This window comes from Phoxinus phoxinus, assembly GCF_949152265.1.
Source record: "Phoxinus phoxinus genome assembly, chromosome: 1".
Classification (NCBI taxonomy): domain Eukaryota; kingdom Metazoa; phylum Chordata; class Actinopteri; order Cypriniformes; family Leuciscidae; genus Phoxinus; species Phoxinus phoxinus.
In genome coordinates, this window is record NC_136876.1 from 51562129 (window position 1) to 51581968 (window position 19840).

At 39.5% G+C, this 19840-nt stretch overlaps 2 protein-coding genes across 2 annotated transcripts; one reads left to right on the top strand and one right to left on the bottom strand.

The window, feature by feature from the left end:
* Positions 1–1023: 1023 nt before the first annotated feature.
* On the bottom strand, positions 1024–16268 carry rac1b (Rac family small GTPase 1b). The gene is made up of 6 exons (XM_079622818.1): positions 16006–16268; positions 10864–10935; positions 9608–9725; positions 4440–4502; positions 4179–4338; positions 1024–2411 (listed from the first exon to the last, which is right to left on the bottom strand). Exons 1-6 carry the CDS (start codon positions 16038–16040, stop codon positions 2281–2283), a joined length of 579 nt encoding a protein of 192 aa, XP_079478944.1. The 5' UTR covers positions 16041–16268; the 3' UTR covers positions 1024–2280.
* A 645-nt stretch (positions 16269–16913) lies between these two features.
* smim10l3 (small integral membrane protein 10 like 3) lies at positions 16914–19526 on the top strand. The gene is made up of 2 exons (XM_079614097.1): positions 16914–17288; positions 17773–19526. The coding sequence occupies exons 1-2, from the start codon at positions 17121–17123 to the stop codon at positions 17791–17793; spliced, it is 189 nt and encodes a 62-aa protein (XP_079470223.1). The 5' UTR covers positions 16914–17120; the 3' UTR covers positions 17794–19526.
* Positions 19527–19840: the final 314 nt, after the last annotated feature.

Consider the following 19840-nt stretch of genomic DNA (forward strand, 5'->3'; position numbering starts at 1 on the left):
CGGTACAAGACGTTAGGAAAATATGAAATACGGATGTGCCGTCACATTACATTAATAACAATGATTTAATAGCCTATCCTTGCCTTGTTTTAGAATAAATAAATCAAATAGTGTAAAATGAGAAAGTATTTCTCAACCTTTTCCACTGGCCAAAATAGTATTTTTAATTGATTTATATTTTTAATGGAAATATAGATAGAAACTATTTTCTCAGACAATCTGCTATCATCATGATAAGCAATTATCTCGGTAGTTACATTAAAACACAGCATGCCAGAGGAAAAGTGTTCAAAAGCATTGCATCCACAACAAATATTTTTTTTAATATAACATTTTTTGTAACTTCTCGGTAATTATTTCATGTAGTTTAAGTGTTTAACTCCATTAATGAGAATGGCATTAAATCTAAATGTTTATATCAGAAGTAAATCATTGTTTAATTTAAACTGTTATCGTGAACATGCACTGTGTTTATGATTGGGACTCATAATGAAGATTTACGACAGATTTACGTTAGGTATGCGTCAGTTTCACTAAACGGCCCAACGCGCTCGCTGGCGCGGACATTTAGGTGGATATATGATATTTGCTTCATGTGATAGGCTTGAAATTATATTTGTATTATCTTTCTGTATATGAATAATTTTCTTTAGATTTTCGGTCTAAAAGTGACCAAAAAGACATTTAACTCCGGCTCACCATCGGTGTCGCCAAAACGATCGTACGCACGGGTCAGTTTGCGTGCAGGTGCGCACATTTTCCCGTCAAGTTTGTTTTTATAAATCACAACTTATGCGTTTTTCAGTGCGTTTTAAATGAGGCCCCAGGTGATTGGCAAAAAAACAAAAAAAAACAAAAAATGGCGTACTTCTGCGGTCCTGCACCATTGTCACAATCTGATCAACGGCTGAAGGATAAAAATCAAGCCTTTTTAAATAGTGAATATGTGGTTTCTTTCAGCATTTACTTGGGTAAAACCTTTCCACATCCATCCGATAATTAAAACAGAACAACTCTCAAGGGTTTGATCTAAATTTATTGCATTTTATTAACTGTAAAACAAGCGACATCATCAATACCCCTAAAAACAGGGTTACGATCTGGATCTAACCGTGCCGACAGAAAGCGCACGCTCTGTACCTGTGCCTCAGTTCAAGTAGTGTTCACGTCACAATACCATGATGCAACACGACGTGCCGGTCCGATCAAGACGACAAACAGTTACATGTTAGTACAGTAAGAAGTGTTCAAAACATGAGTATAGTGGGATCACACCGACGTCACATGAACCAAATCCTGTAGTGTACGATCTGACAGCAGTCTGTTGCTTTCTGTAACATTAGCACATGTATAAAAGTGTCAAAAAGAAAAAAAGTTTCTAAAAATTTATTACGAATATATATATATATATCATATATATGGCTGTAGGTGAATTTTTAAATGCCCAAAGAGCATCAAGGTGTTGATTTAACGATATTAAATCAAATGAAGCCTGTTTTTTAGGATCACTTTACATGTTAAGCCCATTTTCCACAAGTCCTCATATAAAAATGCTCATGTTACTTTAATAGAAAAATATATTTACGGTAATATTGGTTGTACTTAAGTTAAAATGACCGTATATTGTGATGAAAATGGTCCTAAATACAAGCTTCATTTTCTTATGTGATTTCTACGATTCAGAAGTGACATGATGTGCCGTGTTTTCGTGCCTTAAATTACAGTAAATCCCCCAAAAACAAAATGGCAAATAGTGTGCACATAACCCCATAATGATAAAGATATATAAAAATCTGTTCAGACGCCTCATCCTTCCATCAACTGATCCTCACGATTCACCGATAACTCTGTCAATATCCCCGGCTTCACAGTAGCCAATGATAGCTCTCGTTTGCCAATTGGTTGAAGCTCTTTAGGGGTTAAAAAGCTACAGATGTGGTGTATGCTAATGCTAATGCTAATGTAGTGCTATTTGGCAAGATCTTCATTTCTCTCTCAAACAAAGACTGTAAACAAACATTATGGGTTCTCAATGGAAGGAACCAACTTCAGGACACTGTTAACCGTCTTTAAAAAAAAAAAAAGTTAATATCCGTTAGTCAAAGGCCGCAGCTCGTCCAATAGCACGTGTTTGTCTAAGGGAGACGGGGATCGATGTTTTACTACATGTTTTGTGAGGTGTGATAAAGTTGAACTGGTGATTACAAATGGAGGAAAAGTGAGAAATGAAAGCCTGGTGTCATTTCCTCTTCAGAAACACAGTGTGGATGGCATCAGTCTCTAGAGAAGTGAGCATTTTCTGCCCCTCTTCTTGACCGGCGGAGGGCACAGCACGGCCCGGATGGCCTCGTCGAACACCGTCTTCAGCCCGCGCTGTGTGAGCGCCGAGCACTCCAGATACTTCACAGCCCCTGAGACACACACACACACACACACACACACACACGAGCACACGTTCAGAACAAAGCTTTTCAAAAGATAGACTCTTCTGTAGTTACATCGTGTAACTCGTGCCGTACCAGCGGCACAATGATATTACGCAGCGCCTGAAAATAGTCCCCAGCTCGGTAACTTCCAACGTGACCGGCACTAAGTGTGTAATATCATTGCGCTGCTGGTCCGGCAGCAGTTCCTCGATTATTACGCAGGAATGAGAAGATAGTTCCTAGTCATATTGGCCTAGAAAATCACAACTTTTCATTATCCGTCGGTCTTAGTACACGATGTAACTACAGAAGAGTCAAGTTTTAAATAGGAAAAAATATCGAAATTATTTGGTCATTTTTTTGGAGAGAAATGCTAACGGTCTAATCAGATTCAATGATCTATGCTAAGCTATGCTAAAAGTGCTACCGCCAGACCCGGAGATCGGCTGAATGGATAAGTGTTCCTTTAAGGCGAGACACGGCAGGCAAAAACATTGTTTTTTTTTTCACTGGACAATTTGTGAGATTTTGGGCTATGTGTCTTGAATAACATCTTTCAGACTTGTGGTGAAAAAAAGTCCAAAGTACACATTTAGGTCTTTATTTTACTAACTTTATTTATTTGCGTCTGTAGATTTCTCCTAAATTCAACAAAAGTTGTCGTTATAAATCATCATGATCCGCGATCTCTGTCTGCACCGTCATCACACACACCGCTGGACATCTCTCTCTCTCCTGTACAATGCTGTCGATCCAAATATGCTCATTTCCTTTTTATCAGCAACCAATCGTGAAAGTACAATGGGCATTTAACTCTAAAAGTGAAATCTCATTGGATGATGTCAATTTCTGACACCGTGATTGGTTCAGATGCATCACTTGACGCGCTCTGACATTCAGATGTGTGTTTTTGACTCTTTTTCTGCTCAGTTGAAGGCCATAAATGCTGTGTGTATAAGTGTTGATGTGATTTAGGTGGTTTGTATTGTTGTTGCTGATGATTTGATGAGATATTGTGTCAGTAAATAGTTGTTTCCACTGAAAAAGTATGAATTTTTACATTACAAATCTTTAAATGCCTTTTTCTCAAAATGGGTTTTTTGTCATTCTCCAGTAGAAACATCTCAGCCGATGTTCACCAAACTCTCCAGTTATACACTTAGCAGTATTCTGAAGATATGTTCAGAGGGATTTGTTAATAAATCATTCCTGGCCTGATTTATGTGACATTTTAATAAAAAAAAAAATCTCAATTTTTTTAAGGCTATGGACAGTATATTTAGATTTCCTAGGTCATGAAAGCATATATCCTGAAATCCCACTGAACATCTTCTTTCATCTTGTGTGTAATCAAAATGAAAAAATAATTTTGCACCTGCTTTATCATATGTTCAGATCTATCTACTGAAAATATATGCAAAATCTTGCATATTTAATGAGATCATGCCTAATTTGCATAATTAAACATAAAAATTTCAAAAACTAGTAATACATTTTTTTATGAGCTTGTGTAAGTAATCAACTGAGGAAGTTTCATGGTGATATCCATTTAAAATTGTACCCTATTCACCTGTAGTGTCTCGCCTTAAGGCGGAAGAGAAGATCATGTGATTATTGTGATCATTCATTAACTGAAAACAGGATGACTAGCCTAATCGATTCTTGGGATTTAAGAATCGATGTCGGTTCCTTAAAAATGAGAATCGGTTAAAATCTATATTTTTCACCCAGCCCTAGCGTGGAAGCACCTACCGATCTCTTTGGCCATGGCCAGGCCCTGAGGATAGGTGATGGGAGTGAGCTTCTTCTCCTTCAGCTTCTCAATGGTGTCCTTATCGTCTCTCAGATCAAGCTTGGTTCCCACCAGGATGATCGGAGTGGCTGGACAGTGGTGTCTCACCTCTGGATACCACTGAACACACACACACACACACGACATTTCCCATTTATCACGTAATAATGTCTGCTAGGTTGGTTACAGCTTGTACTCTGAAGGAAGAAAAAAGCGCTCACCTTCGCACGGACGTTCTCGAAAGAGGCAGGACTCACAAGGGAGAAGCAGATGAGAAACACGTCCTGTGGGACAAAAGCATTCGTGATGTGCCAATGCAGATTCACAGAGCATCAGGCAGTGTGTTAAACTCACACCGTTCATATGTGCAAGTGCTTATGGGATTTATTACTGCCAGAATTGTGCAAGATCCTCTCAAGATAGACAAGTGACAATGTGCACTCAAAGAAACGTATGATAATATTAAAAGAACAGACAGGAGACAAATCATGAATGCAAAATGCTATTAGTTATAATCCAAAAATGTGTGCTGTCATACATTACCAATATAAAGTTAATGTAACTGTAAATGTAGTCGTCATCAATCATAAAGACAACAGTAAGAATGGAAAGATATAATCGAGACTGTAATTTAAGAGGACAAAGAAGATTTAGAGAGGACTTTTTAAAACTCTTGATGTTATCAACTAGAATAGCTTTTCATGTTTGAATGTTAAACAAAAAAACTTTTTGGCCTCATTTTGTTTGAAATTACGTCACATCGGTTCGTTCTTCGATTAATGCGAGTTCGTTTTGGAGTTTGAATCGGGTTTCCAAAACAAACTTTCCCCGAAAAGTTCGCTCTGGCTGGTGGACGCCTTTGAACTACCATAGAGACAGAGCGTATTTAGGCCACGCCCACACCGCCTCCATTGACTCTGCATTGCGAGAGGCTCCTCCTCGTCATTTCTTGCTTCGAACTAAAGACAGAAAAATGGCTAAAAGCTGCTGTGTGACGAGTGTACAGCAAACAAGCTGAGAAACATATTCACATGAGAAACAGAAATAAGTGTTTATAAGCTGTCCACCACAAAAAACGTGTGTTTAGGAGATAAAAGTGGACAGGCAGTTGAGACGGAGCGTAACGCGTCTCATTACTCTGAGAACTAACGTACGCCCGCTGGAGGAGAACGTCATCGGCAACACATGATCGCTCATCTTACAGAAATATAAATTATATAGAACTGACATTTGGATGTTTGACTCACCAGTGACCAAATGTTTAACTCACTGCTCACGAAACTGTGTTTCTAGTGCATACTGAGTGTCAGGATCCCACTATTTAACCAATCGTTCCAGCCTGTGTCCACTTTTAAGTCCTTAAACACTCGTTTTTTGGGGTCGACAGCTTAAAAAAACGTATTTCTGTGTTTCTCAGCTTGTTTGCTGGACACCTCGTCACACAGCAGCTTTTAGGCTATTTTCTGTCTTTAGTTAGAAGCAAGAAATGACGAGGAGGAGCCTCTCGCCATGCAGAGTCACTGGAGACGGTTGGATTGTTGTCCCCCCCGGTGTGGGCGTGGCCTCAGATTATGTCTCTATTGGTCAATGGTGATGATGTAACAGGTGGGTGTGCTCTGAGGCTCCGCCTTCTTTGAGGTGGAAATCTTCTCCGGTTCATTTCTCCGGTTCAGTCAGTCGAGGTCAGACGCGAGTACAAACATGCACACACTGGAGAGCCACTTTATAGTAGGACATGAAGTTCTTCTGACACAGTCTTCATGTTTAATACTGTGAAGTCGCTGTTTTTAAACGATATGTTGTAAAGCTGCTGTATAAATAAACGTGACGTGACCGGAGAGCTGAATTGCAGAGCTGGTGCTTTCTGAGCTGCAGTTCTCACCAGTCATCTTTGTTGTGTGTTTATTTTATTATTCAGAGCACATATTTACTATTCATATATTGATCTAAACGCTGCTCTCAGTAGTGCGAGCGGAGTCAGATGTGTATCGCTACAAAGGTATTTCCAACTTCGATCTACCCCTAAACGAAGAACAAGAACTTTGTTGCAAGTGACGCTCTGTTTACTTCCTGTCTCTATGAAGCCCCTCCTTCTGAAAAGCACACTGTGCTCTGATTGGTCGGCTGGAGCAGTGTGTTGTGATTGGTCGAGCGCTTCGAGTGTGTTTGGGAAATGCCACGCCCCTTACCATAACCACCAGTTTAACACACTACTGACTAACTCAACCAGGCCCCGCCCCTTTATTCTGCATATTAATTATGTAAATGAGGAATATTGTGACGTGTTCGTTCCTGCAAGAAACTCAAGACTACAATGGGGGCGTTTCCAGGGAGTTCAGAAACCGTGACACTCATTTAGAGAATATCTGGAGCTTTTTAATGCTCAAACCGCAACATTACACGCTAAAGAAAGAATAATTGGTCCTCTTTTGCGAGGTACCATTGCTAAAACACTAAATCCCATTGGCTGAACCAAACTCTCAACAGCCTAAACCAATTTGCTGAATAAATCACTCGTTCTGTAAAACATTAAACAGAGTTCAGGCAGTTATCTCATATCTCGTGCACTCTGAACACGTTCTCACTCAATAAAACACTTTTTTACTGTGATGCATTTATGTTTCAAAACGCTAAACAACTGCAAGTTTAGAGTTTTATTTGACCTTTTATGCTTTTGAAGTTGGGTCACTGTATTGTTTACAGTGTGCAAGTGCCGAAGTGCTTGTTTTATTGACTTATGTCTATATGATCTGAAGGCATTGTTTGATTTTGAGCAGATAAAATGGTTTTGCAGAAATTGTTTGACTTTGCCAGAAAGAGCCAATGGCGCGTTTCCATTACAGATTTGCGCAAAACTTTAGAGATTTTTTTTAAAAATGTCGACAAAAAACTATTGCAAAATGACGGTGTTTCCTGTTGTTAGGAATGCAGGAAATGTTATGCGACTTATGGCGAAAACTAAAAAAAATTCTTGACCGATCACCGAGCCTCATTAACCGATTAGTTTAGAATATGCTACGCTATTTAAAATAAGCTTGTATGAGCTTGTATGTAATCGGAGGACAAATGGCTCCTTACTTTCAAAATGGTTTGGGTACAAGGTGATCGCGTTGAAAATAAAGACGTTTGTCTAGCGTTAGAAGCTCATTTGAAACATTGCCGCGGCTCATTTAAGGAAATGACCGCTCCGAAGAGGCTTGTAAGTGTCGCGTTTTCAGGTGATACATCACAGATGATGTGCTACTGCTGTATTTAAGCGCTGTATCACGCAAGTTGTAACTTACATCTGTGTCATTCTTGTTGGTGAAATGGTCCCACACACTCCTTTTCTTTGTTCATCCTGTCGTCTGCCCTGGCTCTACCCTCGAGTGTGTTAGCCTGTAGCCTTCACTTTCCGCAAACCTTGAGCGCGCGAACCCAAACGCTGTGACCTCGCGCCGAATGTTTTTATTGGTTTATTAAGTACAAACATTAAGAGTTATGAAAAAATGAGATGGCTAACTGTAGTAGCGTTTAGTCCACTGTCTATAATAGCCTAATTTAGAAATCACTTTTTTTTTTAAACGACTACCTAAAACTGATCGGTTAACGTTGATACGGTTAATGCGACTAAAACTTCATGTTTTCCTCTCACGATAATCAGTCCAGACATCATGGCGACGGATGTTGGTAGGTTTATGTATATCTCAGCCACTGCACTGGCCATTATTATTAATGTAAGGAGACGTGTGTGTGTGTGTGTGTGTTATCCAATCATTAATGGCCAGGAAAGACTCTTATACTGTGAGCGGCTCATATGAGGAGTTTCTGGAGTTTCTCCCTCATTTCTGCTTCGAGATCTTGATTGTGTTTCTCTGAGGTCCAGAATCCAGTATTCCTGTCATTATTTTGTCTTTTATGAGTTTAATGAAGAACTGTGTCTCGTCTTCTGTCCAAACACACCGCGTCCTCTACGTCAGGCGACTGTAAATGCGCAAAAACTGTTTCCATTGCAGCTTTGTAAAATATTTCTGTTTCGAATTGCCTGAAAAACCTCCTCATGCGAGCGTAAAAACTTGTTTGCGATAAATGGGAGTTTTTGTGAAATTGATGCGTGTCCATTGGGCGTATTTTCAATTCGCAATTTAAATTTGAAAGGTAATGGAAACACGGCTGATGGTTTTGAGAGTTTAGTTTGACAATTATGTTAATAATGTTGTGAGAAATGGGTGAAGGTAGTGTTGTCAAAAGACCCGGTACTTCGGTACCATTTCGGTACTAAAAAAATTAAATGGTTACGGTACCAGCTTTTCTTAAGTACCGGTGGTACCGAAGTATCGGGTTAATCCGGTTCTTGACGCGCTGTCCGAACGGTGCACAGTTGCGTCCTCTTCACAAACACACTGAGACATGGCGACCGGCGGCGCTACTAATGCGATTTCTCCGAATCCACTAGTTGACCAGAAAGGAGGAAAGAGCCGTTCACAGCGCGTTTTTTGCACGTGCAAATTCGTTTTCCAGGCGTGCTTCTGTTCATGGTTGCCTAGCAACGGCAGACGCAACGGGAAAGCACGCGCTTGTGGAAAGGAGAAAGCGGTGCAAACTGCGCTCTCCATGATGACGAGGAAGTATCAAAGAATTTCTAGCCCTTGCATTAGCTTTACTACTAGATATATTCATTGAGATGAGAAATAAAAAGCCGCCCTGTACAGCTATGATCAGCTGTTCGGCCGAGCTTTCCATGTCGTTACGGAAAGGCCGCTGGTTTTTGTCACATGACCTGTTGAGATGCTTCTATTATAAGCCGCGCGCCAACATTTTAAGTAAAGAATTTGCACGCGCATAAAACGCGATATGTGAACGTCCCCTAAAGTGGTATCGTGTGCGGTTGTATCTAGTTTAAAAGGCCTTTTAAATATGAACGCAGTTTTGGATTAAATAAAAGGACAGTCAAGTCAAACAAAACACGTTTTATCTAGTTTGGTAACACTACAATACCATTCGTTAACATTACTTAATGCCTTATTTAACACACTGAGTGAACAATATATTTTTACAACATTAATGTATGTTTGTGAATGTTATTTAATACAAACACTTGATTGTTCATGAACAGATTTAACTTTTGATTTTAAAAATGTATTAGTAGGCTACATTTTTTAATGACCCCAAGGAGAATAATTGCTTCAGTGTATATAACTATCGTTAGGTCATTTTATCTAATGTTATCTAACAAATGGATATACACTTTAATATATGCAAATTTAATTAAATTAGCTTTGGTACCGAAATAGGTACCGAGAACCGTGGATTTTCACAGGTATTGGTACCGAATACTGAAATTTTGGTACCGTGACAACACTAGGTGAAGGTTTCAAGAAATGTGTAAGTTTAAGCTCTGTGATCGTACCGTTTGAGGGTAGGACAGGGGGCGGAGCCTGTCGTAATCCTCCTGTCCCGCTGTGTCCCACAGACCCAGATTCACTGGCTTCCCGTCCACCATCACATTGGCAGAATAATTATCAAATCTGTCGATTGAAAGGCAATGCGATTCTGAGTATTAGGATGTTATCAGTGATCACCAGGTTAAAATGCTGACTTTAACACATGCAGGTCCTAAACAAGACAGGAGGCTTTTCAGCTTTAGAAAATCGGTTCAGAATCATAAATCTCCATTTTTAAACAAAAACGTTGTGATTCTCAATTTAACCAGATTCGTTCAGATCTAATATAAATGGTTAGATGTGCAGGAATCTCCAGTCAAAGTAAGAAAAACAACAACAACAACAATAAAAGCATTGCTTGGCAGAACAAGAAACTAGAGACACAAAGATTAAAATAAGAAGGACTTTAAAAAAGGAGGCCGAGGACAGGTTACATTGTAGTTAACTATTCCAATATTGACTGAAGATTAAAACAATATGAATATTTAGATTAAATGTGTGAAGCACACATATCTTCACGCATTTATACAATATTTTAGCAGCAAAATTTCCAGCTTAACCAACTAATTTTCCTTCATTTTTATAACGTTCATGATTTTTGAACGTTATAAAAATGAAGGAAAATGAGTTGGTTAAGCTGGAAATTTTGTTGCTAAAATATTAATATTAATAAATATGTGTGAAGATATGTCATGTGCTTGTGTTTTGTTAAAAAGTGGATAATACCAAAGGAAGTAAATTAAGGTATTACGATTTTGAAAGAGGGGGTGGGAATTAACAAGTGTTAAAATTCATCCCACTCTGAATTTTTATTTGTTTGATCATCAATGTTTTTTCGATTATTGTCTTATGTTGTACATAATGTACACTTTTTCATTGTATGCTTGAAATAAAATAATAAAACATAAAAAATACTGTAATATTGCAGCAGTGACTGCCTTGTTTCTAGGCCGACTGTTTTCTATGCTCAAATTGACACCTTTTCTTACAGGAATCTTTAAGCTAATCTAGAAGTAATGAAATGATTTCTGTGTGTGTGTGTGTGTGTGTGTGTGTGTGTGTGTGTGTGTGTGTGTGTGTGTGCAGCACGCTACTGTTAGTTTGACTGCATCTATTGTTCTCATTTGTAAGTCGCTTTGGATAAAAGCGTCTGCTAAATGAATAAATGTAAATATGTGTGTGTGTGTGTGTGTGTGTGTGTGATATTTGAGCAAACACTCACACTGTGGGGATGTATTCTCCAGGAAAGGCATTGGTGGTGTAGCTGATCAGCAGACATGTTTTACCCACAGCTCTGGAATGATGAAGAGGAAGAACAACACGTAATGGTGATGATGGGAAACACACGGCATCATGACACAGGATAGTAACAGTAACAGGTTGAAAAACGAGTCTGTGGAGTCACTAAGATCAAAAGACTTCTCGTATGACTATCGCTGTAAGGGCTGAAATTTAAATGTGCCGTTCACTTCCTCCTAAAACCGAAAGCATTTCTGCAAACTTTTTTAAATGGTTAAAGTACACATTAAATTCAAACTGAAACAAATGTCGTCCACACATACTGCCACAATTATTACACAATGCATTTAATTTTCATCTTTTTAAAATGAATCAATAAAATGTATTCCCGCCGCCGCCTCTAATATTCCAATTCAATTTATTTTATTTTCATGTCAATTTTCATGTCAATTTTCATAAATTCCCATGATCGATGGATGAATGTTTCGATGTCATTGATTATTTAATTATCAAATATAATGACTACTATACAACGCGTCACCAGCGCCGCCTCAGATGCAGAATGTGTGACTGGACGTGCTCTCCCTGAACACCGCACTGAACACGGCGACTAAACCCAATGCACTCACAACCATTTAACACACCAGTGTTCTCATGTTATGTAATATGTCCGTCCCAAATTATTCATCGTTATTATTAGTCGTGCATTTCTGTTTGAGCTGCGCACGCTGAATGAATAGCTAAACTTGAGCACCCTAGCGCGTTATTTACCAGTAACTCAAAGAAACGCATCTATGAGATTCATCAGATATTCAAAATAAACATAATATTACAAATTATTTCTGCACAAAAAGACGCGAATGCACAAGTGAACTTGAACTACGTTACGTGCCATTCATTCAGAATGATCATGATGTGGACGCGCTCTTCCTGGAGCAACGCAACACGGCAACTAAACCCAAATAATGCACAATGTTTTATTACAATATTGTTCTCTTTATAATGTTATGTAATACGACAGACAGTCCTCCCAATAGTCATTATTAGTCGTGCAGTGCCGTTTGAGCCGCGCGCGCTGAAGCTGATCACGCGAACTACAGCGCTAACTCAAGGGATGCATCCAATATAAGATAAATCAGATATAGATAGGCATACACAAAAAACACAATATTACAACTTACATTTGCACAAAACAAAAGGCTGTGAATGAACACGCAAACTTATAGTCATAATGAAGATGTAAAATGGTCCCAAACAAAACGTGCTCGCTTTGTTTCGCGGTTGAGCAGCGCATGAACCTGCTTAATGATGATCGAGAAGTTGTATCGATTAAATGTATTATCGACAATTAATCGATCATCGATTAATCGTTGACATCCCTAATCTGCATACATTTGAACTCACACTTCTGGGCACGCACTTGGCAAGTCATTAATATACATGCAAAACAAGAGGGGGCCCAATATAGACCCTTGAGGCACTCCAGTGGACAACTGAAGAGGTTCAGAATGATAGCTGCCAATACGTAGGTACAGCTTGTGATCGTTGAAAAAGATAAGATGCTACCCACTTTAGAGCATTATCTGAGAAATTAAAAATTAGATAGTTTAGACAGTAGAATATTGTGATTAACAGTGTCAAAGGCTTTCCTAAGATCTAAAAAAAATAGTGGAGTGATTTGTCCTAAATCCATTAGTTAGGCTAGTTAGTATCCAATTAGTTAGGCTAGTTGTTTTTCTATGGTATTTTTAAACCGCAGGCAAACGTTCCTAGTGTATGTGTTTTGTTTTTTGTTCATGATATTCAGCTACAATTAAATGTTTTAGAATAAGACTAAATGTGAATGATATCTAAGTCTGTTTTTTGTTTTACCTTATTGGAATCAATAAGAATCGGAAGTACATGTAGTAAATTAATATTACTCATTACTTAATTGTATAAACACTGTAACACAGACACCTTAAAATAAAGTGTAACCAAATATTCTAGCTAAATGTTTCAACTATGTAAAGCCTGATGTATAAAATAATCAATCTATTTAAATGGAAGTTTATTGAACCTTTATAAAGAATCTAAATGAAAAAATTGCATATGCATTTGTTTTGTTTAATATATGGAGCTCATATATATGAGAGAAAAAAAAAACTAAAATCTGGTGCAGATGCTGATATTGATGATGAAATTATGATCGCTTGTATTATAAATCATTGTATAATATCAGTCGTCATCACTCAATATCTGCCAATGTCTTAGTAAGGTGATATTTAAATGCTTAGTTTTGAATAAAATAAAAGCCTAAATTCAATGTTCATCATATAAAGCGATCGACTCTCTTCAGAAAATTTGGACTGAACCGCTCGATTCATATAGATTAGTTTTACGATCTCTTTATGAACTTTTTGAAGTGTCAAAGTTGTAGTTGCTTAGACTGTCAATGGAGGGACACAAAACTCAGATTTCATCAAAAATATCTGGATTTGTGTTTTGAAGATGAATGAAAGTCTTACGGGTTTGAAACGACAACGAGTGAGAAATTAATGACAGAATTAAAAATGTTATCCCTTTAAAGGAACACTTCACCCATTTGCATTAGACTTTGTATCTTTAGAAACCCAGTCACATTTTCGAATGGTCATGGTTTATTCCCTTATGTTCCCCTGAGATGGGAGAAATAAGGATTTAAGTGTTCCACTTCCTGCTTTTTATGACGCAAAAATCGTCATTTTGCGTCATAAAAAGCAGGAAGTCAAATTTCTTTGAATAAGGGTAAGACTACAAACACTAGCTCATCATTTATCCAGTAGAAGGCGCTGTTCCGCATGTTTTCAACCCGCCCATAGAGGGATCTCACACACAGAATGTACAAATAGTGTCAGCCATTCTTTATTTGGAAGCTAAGCTAACAGTTTCTTATTCTGTGGAGAAAGCTGAGTAGTAGCGGTGACCATTGCTACGGCCGTCATGTCCGGCCGTCGAGATCGTCCAAATTGTCCGGGATTCGGCTTTTGCTTTCTGCAGTCGCATTCATAGTTTACATGCACACCTTTTGTTTCAATCTAACTGAACTCATCCCGATTGGTGAATCTGAATGTAGTGTTTACATGAACGCTAAACAAGTGATCGTTTGATGTGCGTTTTAACATTGCTAGGAAAATTCCCGCTCCTCCGTGAGAGATACGAGACCGGTGCGTCTCACAGGCGCCGGCGCCACTCATCAGTAATCACGCCACCGGGCTCGCATCGTTCTCCGCGGCCGTCAGTCTCGTTCCTGCTCGTCACAGTAAACATGAGGAATGGCGACTGAAGAACGCAAAAGCCGAATCCTGGACATTTTGGGCGACATCAAAATACTGGGCAGACTCACGGAGACTCACTAGTAGCATAGCCTTGTTGTTTAGCTGCACTCTTACCGGTAGGCGTGGCCTCCTAGGGCAGCGAAGCAAGTGCATTCTGGGAGTTGTTGTCTTTCATCCACATGAGCCACAAATACATTTTCTGGCTTTTCTCAGTCTAGAAGGCTCCAAATTCAAAAATAATTTCACATTTCTTCTACATAAATGACCCATTTTAAATACACATTCATCTTTCCAGAGGTGAAGTGTTCCTTTAAATGGCACATGATTTCACTCTTAAAGTAATAGAAGAGTTTTCTAAAAGAGTTTATCTGAATGTAAAGAAGTGTGAACTTATGGCGGTCAAATAATGATCTTAGTGTTTCAACAAAGTCAAAACAGAAAGAAGAAGATAAAAAAAAAGATCAATGGCTTTTTAGAGACTTGTCAGTGAGTTATGATTTTCCAAAGCAGAGGATTATATCCCGGTTAACTTATAAAGCTCTTCGTGTTGATCATAAAATATCAAAGGAGATTGATAAGATGCTCTTTTCTTTGGAAAATTGCTTTGCTTTTGATACATTAGGCCTACATAAGAAATGAACTCATATGAAAATGTTGGTCTCAATTTCCTGAACGTCCCTACATTAAACAATCAGCAATTAAAACAATTAGACAACTTGTTAAGTATCCAGTCTCTGTAAGGACAAATACTGGCATAAATCTCTCTCAAGCTTTTCTAGCATGTTCAGTTTAACTTACAAACGCAACTTTTTACCTCACAAATCAAATACTTTTATCTGGAGTAATAAGGACATTTGATAAACAAAAGACTATTTTCTTTTGAAAGTTGGTTTCTGAATAATATTGTTTCGGTGGACCAATTATTATTCAACTCAGATGGCCTTCTTTTTTTTTACTTATAAGGAATTTATGGCATGTTTGGTATTGTGTTAAAAAAAAGATCTGATTACCAGCGACTCACTAAATCACTGCCCTGGAGGGGAAATATGTAGTAATAATAATCATAACAGATTATCAAAAAGAGATGTTTTCCGGTAGGATGTTGTTTCGAGAGCAAGTTTATTGCATATTGGAGTCAGTTTATGAGTGATGTTGACTGGAAGAAATCTGGTGAAAGTCATTTTAAAACTCCTTCACAGAATATCACTATATAACCAAGTCTAAAAAAACAAAAAAAAACATAAAAGTTGTAAAACGGCTGTTCATTTATTTTGCAAAATGTACTTTTATTGTTGAAAACGTTGATGAAAATGTTATATTATAGTGGAAAGATGTTCTTTTATGTATTATTGTAAACTCCAATGACAAACAAACACGCATTTATATTACTATTATTCTTTATTTTAATGGATACATAATGGTATTTGTAAAATTTCTATTATTTTGAAGCATTATAGAGTCAATATTACATATTATTGTATAATAATAATAATAATATTGTATAATACCCTCGAAGAAACAAACAAAAAAACACTCAAATTTTACATGAACTCTCTTTAAACTGTTCTTATTGCTTATATACACCTCCCTTGCGTTTGAAATTTTGATTTGTAAATGTATTTTTTATTTGACATTTTTCTTCGGTAAATAAATAAATAAATAAAACCGTGCGCGTGACGTCACGCCGGAGGCAGAAGTCACCGAGGCCATATCGCGGTGTAAAAGCGGCAGTTCAACAGACTCTGAGACACAATATAAGTAAGTATAAGTGAGTAAAAGTCATCTTCAGAGTGACAACATGTCAGTGCCGAGGCAGTAAAGTTACTCACCCGTCCCCGACGACCACACACTTGATGGCCTGCATGACTTCAACTCGATATTTACTCTCTTTCCGCGCGAAACTACACGAGATCGGTAAAAAATAAACGACGCTGTTCAAACCACACTTATTACGGCTGGGGATTAAGACGCTTTTGTAAATTGTGTTTTCTTCCTCCTCTCATTCCCACACACAGGAATGAAGTCGAGTAAGAAAGTTTGAAGCCACCACCCAAGACAGGAAGTGACTCCTACAGATTTACAAGCGCACTTCCGCTCGGCTCCCTCCAGAATAAAAGTCCTACAGCTAACACCCCATCTATCTTTCTTTCTTTCTTTCTTTCTTTCTTTCTTTCTTTCTTTCTTTCTTTCTTTCTATTTACACGAAGTAACAGATTATTTAATTAATATTCCTCATGATAGGAAAGCATGTTTCACAATATCACTATTAATGTATCACAATTAAATCAATTTGCAATGTAGTAATTGCTAGGGGGTAATATTTAGACATTGATCTAAAATAACAGAGAAGATAAAACAATACACACAGTGTTCAAAATGATGACACAATTATTGCGACACTTTGTAGTTGTCAAAATAAATGCATTTGCCCTCTTAGATCTGTGAATGGTCTTGTTAAAAAAATGAATTTTTTTTTATTTAACATTTATTTTTATTTGTTTATGCTTTCAAACGGTACAGGGATTGATATGACATACAATGATATACAATTTTGTATGCAATACACAAACTATATCAATAATATACTCAATGTTATCTGAACATACAGGATAAGGATAATAAAATTATCAGTGATTTGCTAAAAACAAAAATAACAAAGGAAAAATAAGAGAAGCTAAAAAAAAATACAAACACCATGTTATTATTTTATTTACGTTAGGGGACTAAACTACGGTTACACTGACGTTTACAGGAAGTAGAAAATGACAACATCCGGTCGCGAGCGCAACTTGAGTAACAGCCCTTTTTTTACAGTCTATGGTAACAACAGGGTGTAGGATGTTGATGATTTCAGCTGATGTGAGATTAGGACTGTCGTCGCGTTAGACGCACGCTCGCTCATCATGTGTCGCGCGTGAGGGGCGTCAGCAGGGAAGCTCCTCATATGGCGGCTCTGGCGCATCTGGTGCTGCGTGTGTCGGGCTCGTACGGGCTGTTCTCTAAAGGGCTCAGCCGGACTCTGCTCATCTTCTTCGATCTCGCCTGGAGACTCAGACTCAGATTCCCATACCTCTATGTCATCGCCTCTATGATGTTCAACGTGCGACTACAGGTGCGAGTCTGTCTGTCTATCTATCTATCTATCTATCTATCTATCTATCTGTCTATCTGTCTATCTATCTATCTATCTATCTATCTATCTATCTATCTATCTGTGTGTCTCTATCTATCTATCTATCTATCTATCTATCTATCTCTATCTATCTATCTGTCTGTCTATCTGTCAGCCTGTCTATCTCTCTGTCTGTATATCTGTCTGTCAGCCTGTCTATCTCTCTGTCTATCTGTCTGTCTATCTGTCAGCCTGTCTATCTCTCTGTCTGTATATCTATCTGTCTGTCTCATTAGTGATTCAGACCAAGTTGTTTTTATGACCATTATTTGATCACCTTCAATTTTAGACTCAGTTTTTTATAAAGTCAAGGTATCTGTGTGTCATATCCTGGTTTATAGGATGATTGTAGTGGTTGTGTCCGTGTGCTGTCAGCACTGCTCAGTCCCCAGTGTGTTCTCACAGATCTCTGTCCCTCTTGCAGGTTCACATCGAGATCCACTGATTCACACTGAACACCAGTTTGTGGACTCAGCCCAGTAATGGCCCTCAGCTCTCCCATCACCAGCACAGCCCATCAACCACCTGGGACTGGGAGACACACAGACCAACACGAGCTGACTGGGAGACACACAGACCAACACGAGCTGACTGGGAGACACACAGACCAACACCAGCTGACTGGGAGACACACAGACCAACACCAGCTGACTGGGAGACACACAGACCAGCACGAGCTGACTGGGAGACACACAGAGCTGACTGGGAGACACACAGACCAGCACGAGCTGACTGGGAGACACACAGACCAACACCAGCTGACTGGGAGACACACAGACCAGCACGAGCTGACTGGGAGACACACAGAGCTGACTGGGAGACACACAGACCAGCACGAGCTGACTGGGAGACACACAGACCAACACCAGCTGACTGGGAGACACACAGACCAGCACGAGCTGACTGGGAGACACACAGAGCTGACTGGGAGACACACAGGCCATCAACCACCTGTGACTGGGAGACCTACAGCCCATCACGAGCTGACTGGGAGACACACAGACCAGCACGAGCTGACTGGGAGACACACAGACCAGCACGAGCTGACTGGGAGACACACAGACCAACATGAGCTGACTGGGAGACACACAGACCAGCACGAGCTGACTGGGAGACACACAGACCAACACCAGCTGACTGGGAGACACACAGACCAGCACGAGCTGACTGGGAGACACACAGAGCTGACTGGGAGACACACAGACCAGCACGAGCTGACTGGGAGACACACAGACCAACACCAGCTGACTGGGAGACACACAGACCAGCACGAGCTGACTGGGAGACACACAGAGCTGACTGGGAGACACACAGGCCATCAACCACCTGTGACTGGGAGACCTACAGCCCATCACGAGCTGACTGGGAGACACACAGACCAGCACGAGCTGACTGGGAGACACACAGACCAGCACGAGCTGACTGGGAGACACACAGACCAGCACGAGCTGACTGGGAGACACACAGACCAGCACGAGCTGACTGGGAGACACACAGACCAACACCAGCTGACTGGGAGACACACAGACCAGCACGAGCTGACTGGGAGACACACAGACCAACATGAGCTGACTGGGAGATCTACAGAGCTGACTGGGAGACACACAGACCAACACGAGCTGACTGGGAGACACACAGGCCATCAACCACCTGTGACTGGGAGACCTACAGCCCATCACGAGCTGACTGGGAGACACACAGACCAGCACGAGCTGACTGGGAGACACACAGACCAGCACGAGCTGACTGGGAGACCACAGCCAATTATCACATGGACATCGGCTTCATCGCAGGAGATTAATATGAACGTATGATGACGCGTTACGTCTGTGTTTTATACTCCGCCTCATTGTCAGCCCAGATTTACCCATGAGGCTCTAAATGACACATCAGGCGTCGCCGAGCTCCGGCGTGTGCATGAATACGTGCAATGTGGGTTTTTCGCACATTCATTTTTGAAGTTTTGATTGGTTTTGTTTACTCTGTTGGCATGACGACTCACGGACTGCGGCGTACACCCCCATCACTGTTACACACGACTCCAGGGATCTGTACATATATATATATATAGAAGGATTTATTTGTTTGTTTTTGTTTTATTATTAAATCTGTGCATTGTTTTTTGGGAGGATTGTGAATGTACAATGATTTAAGCCTGACAATAAATTATGAAGAGATATTTTGTGTTGCTGTTACTTTACTGCAGTAAATGCGAGTTCAGTGCAAGTTAAAGAGGTCATGTGATGATCGAAATGTTCATTATTGTGTTTATCGGGTGTATTTATTGTGTTTATCGTGTGTAAAGGGCTTCACTCTGAGCTTCTGTCTGCTTCACTGAGACAGCTTGATGTCCTGAAGTGACGACAGAGTTAAACGTGCACTGGAGTGTGTGTTGTGGATGTAAATGAAGTGTACAGCAGGAGTTTTACAGTTACACCCAGTAGATGTTCCTGTACACACACACACTCGTCACTCGCATACAAACACACACT

Bases quoted from the DNA above. Each gene is read 5' to 3' on its own strand.
- rac1b (XM_079622818.1), bottom strand. From the start codon at position 16,040: ATGCAGGCCATCAAGTGTGTGGTCGTCGGGGACGG. The intron at 10,936-16,005 runs GTGAGTAACTTT...TCATCATTCCAG, and splicing joins TGTGTGGTCGTCGGGGACGG to AGCTGTGGGTAAAACATGTC. The intron at 4,339-4,439 runs GTGAGCGCTTTT...GTGTGTGTTCAG, and splicing joins TCGAGAACGTCCGTGCGAAG to TGGTATCCAGAGGTGAGACA.
- smim10l3 (XM_079614097.1), top strand. From the start codon at position 17,121: ATGGCGGCTCTGGCGCATCTGGTGCTGCGTGTGTCGGGCTCGTACGGG. The intron at 17,289-17,772 runs GTGCGAGTCTGT...TCCCTCTTGCAG, and splicing joins TGTTCAACGTGCGACTACAG to GTTCACATCGAGATCCACTG.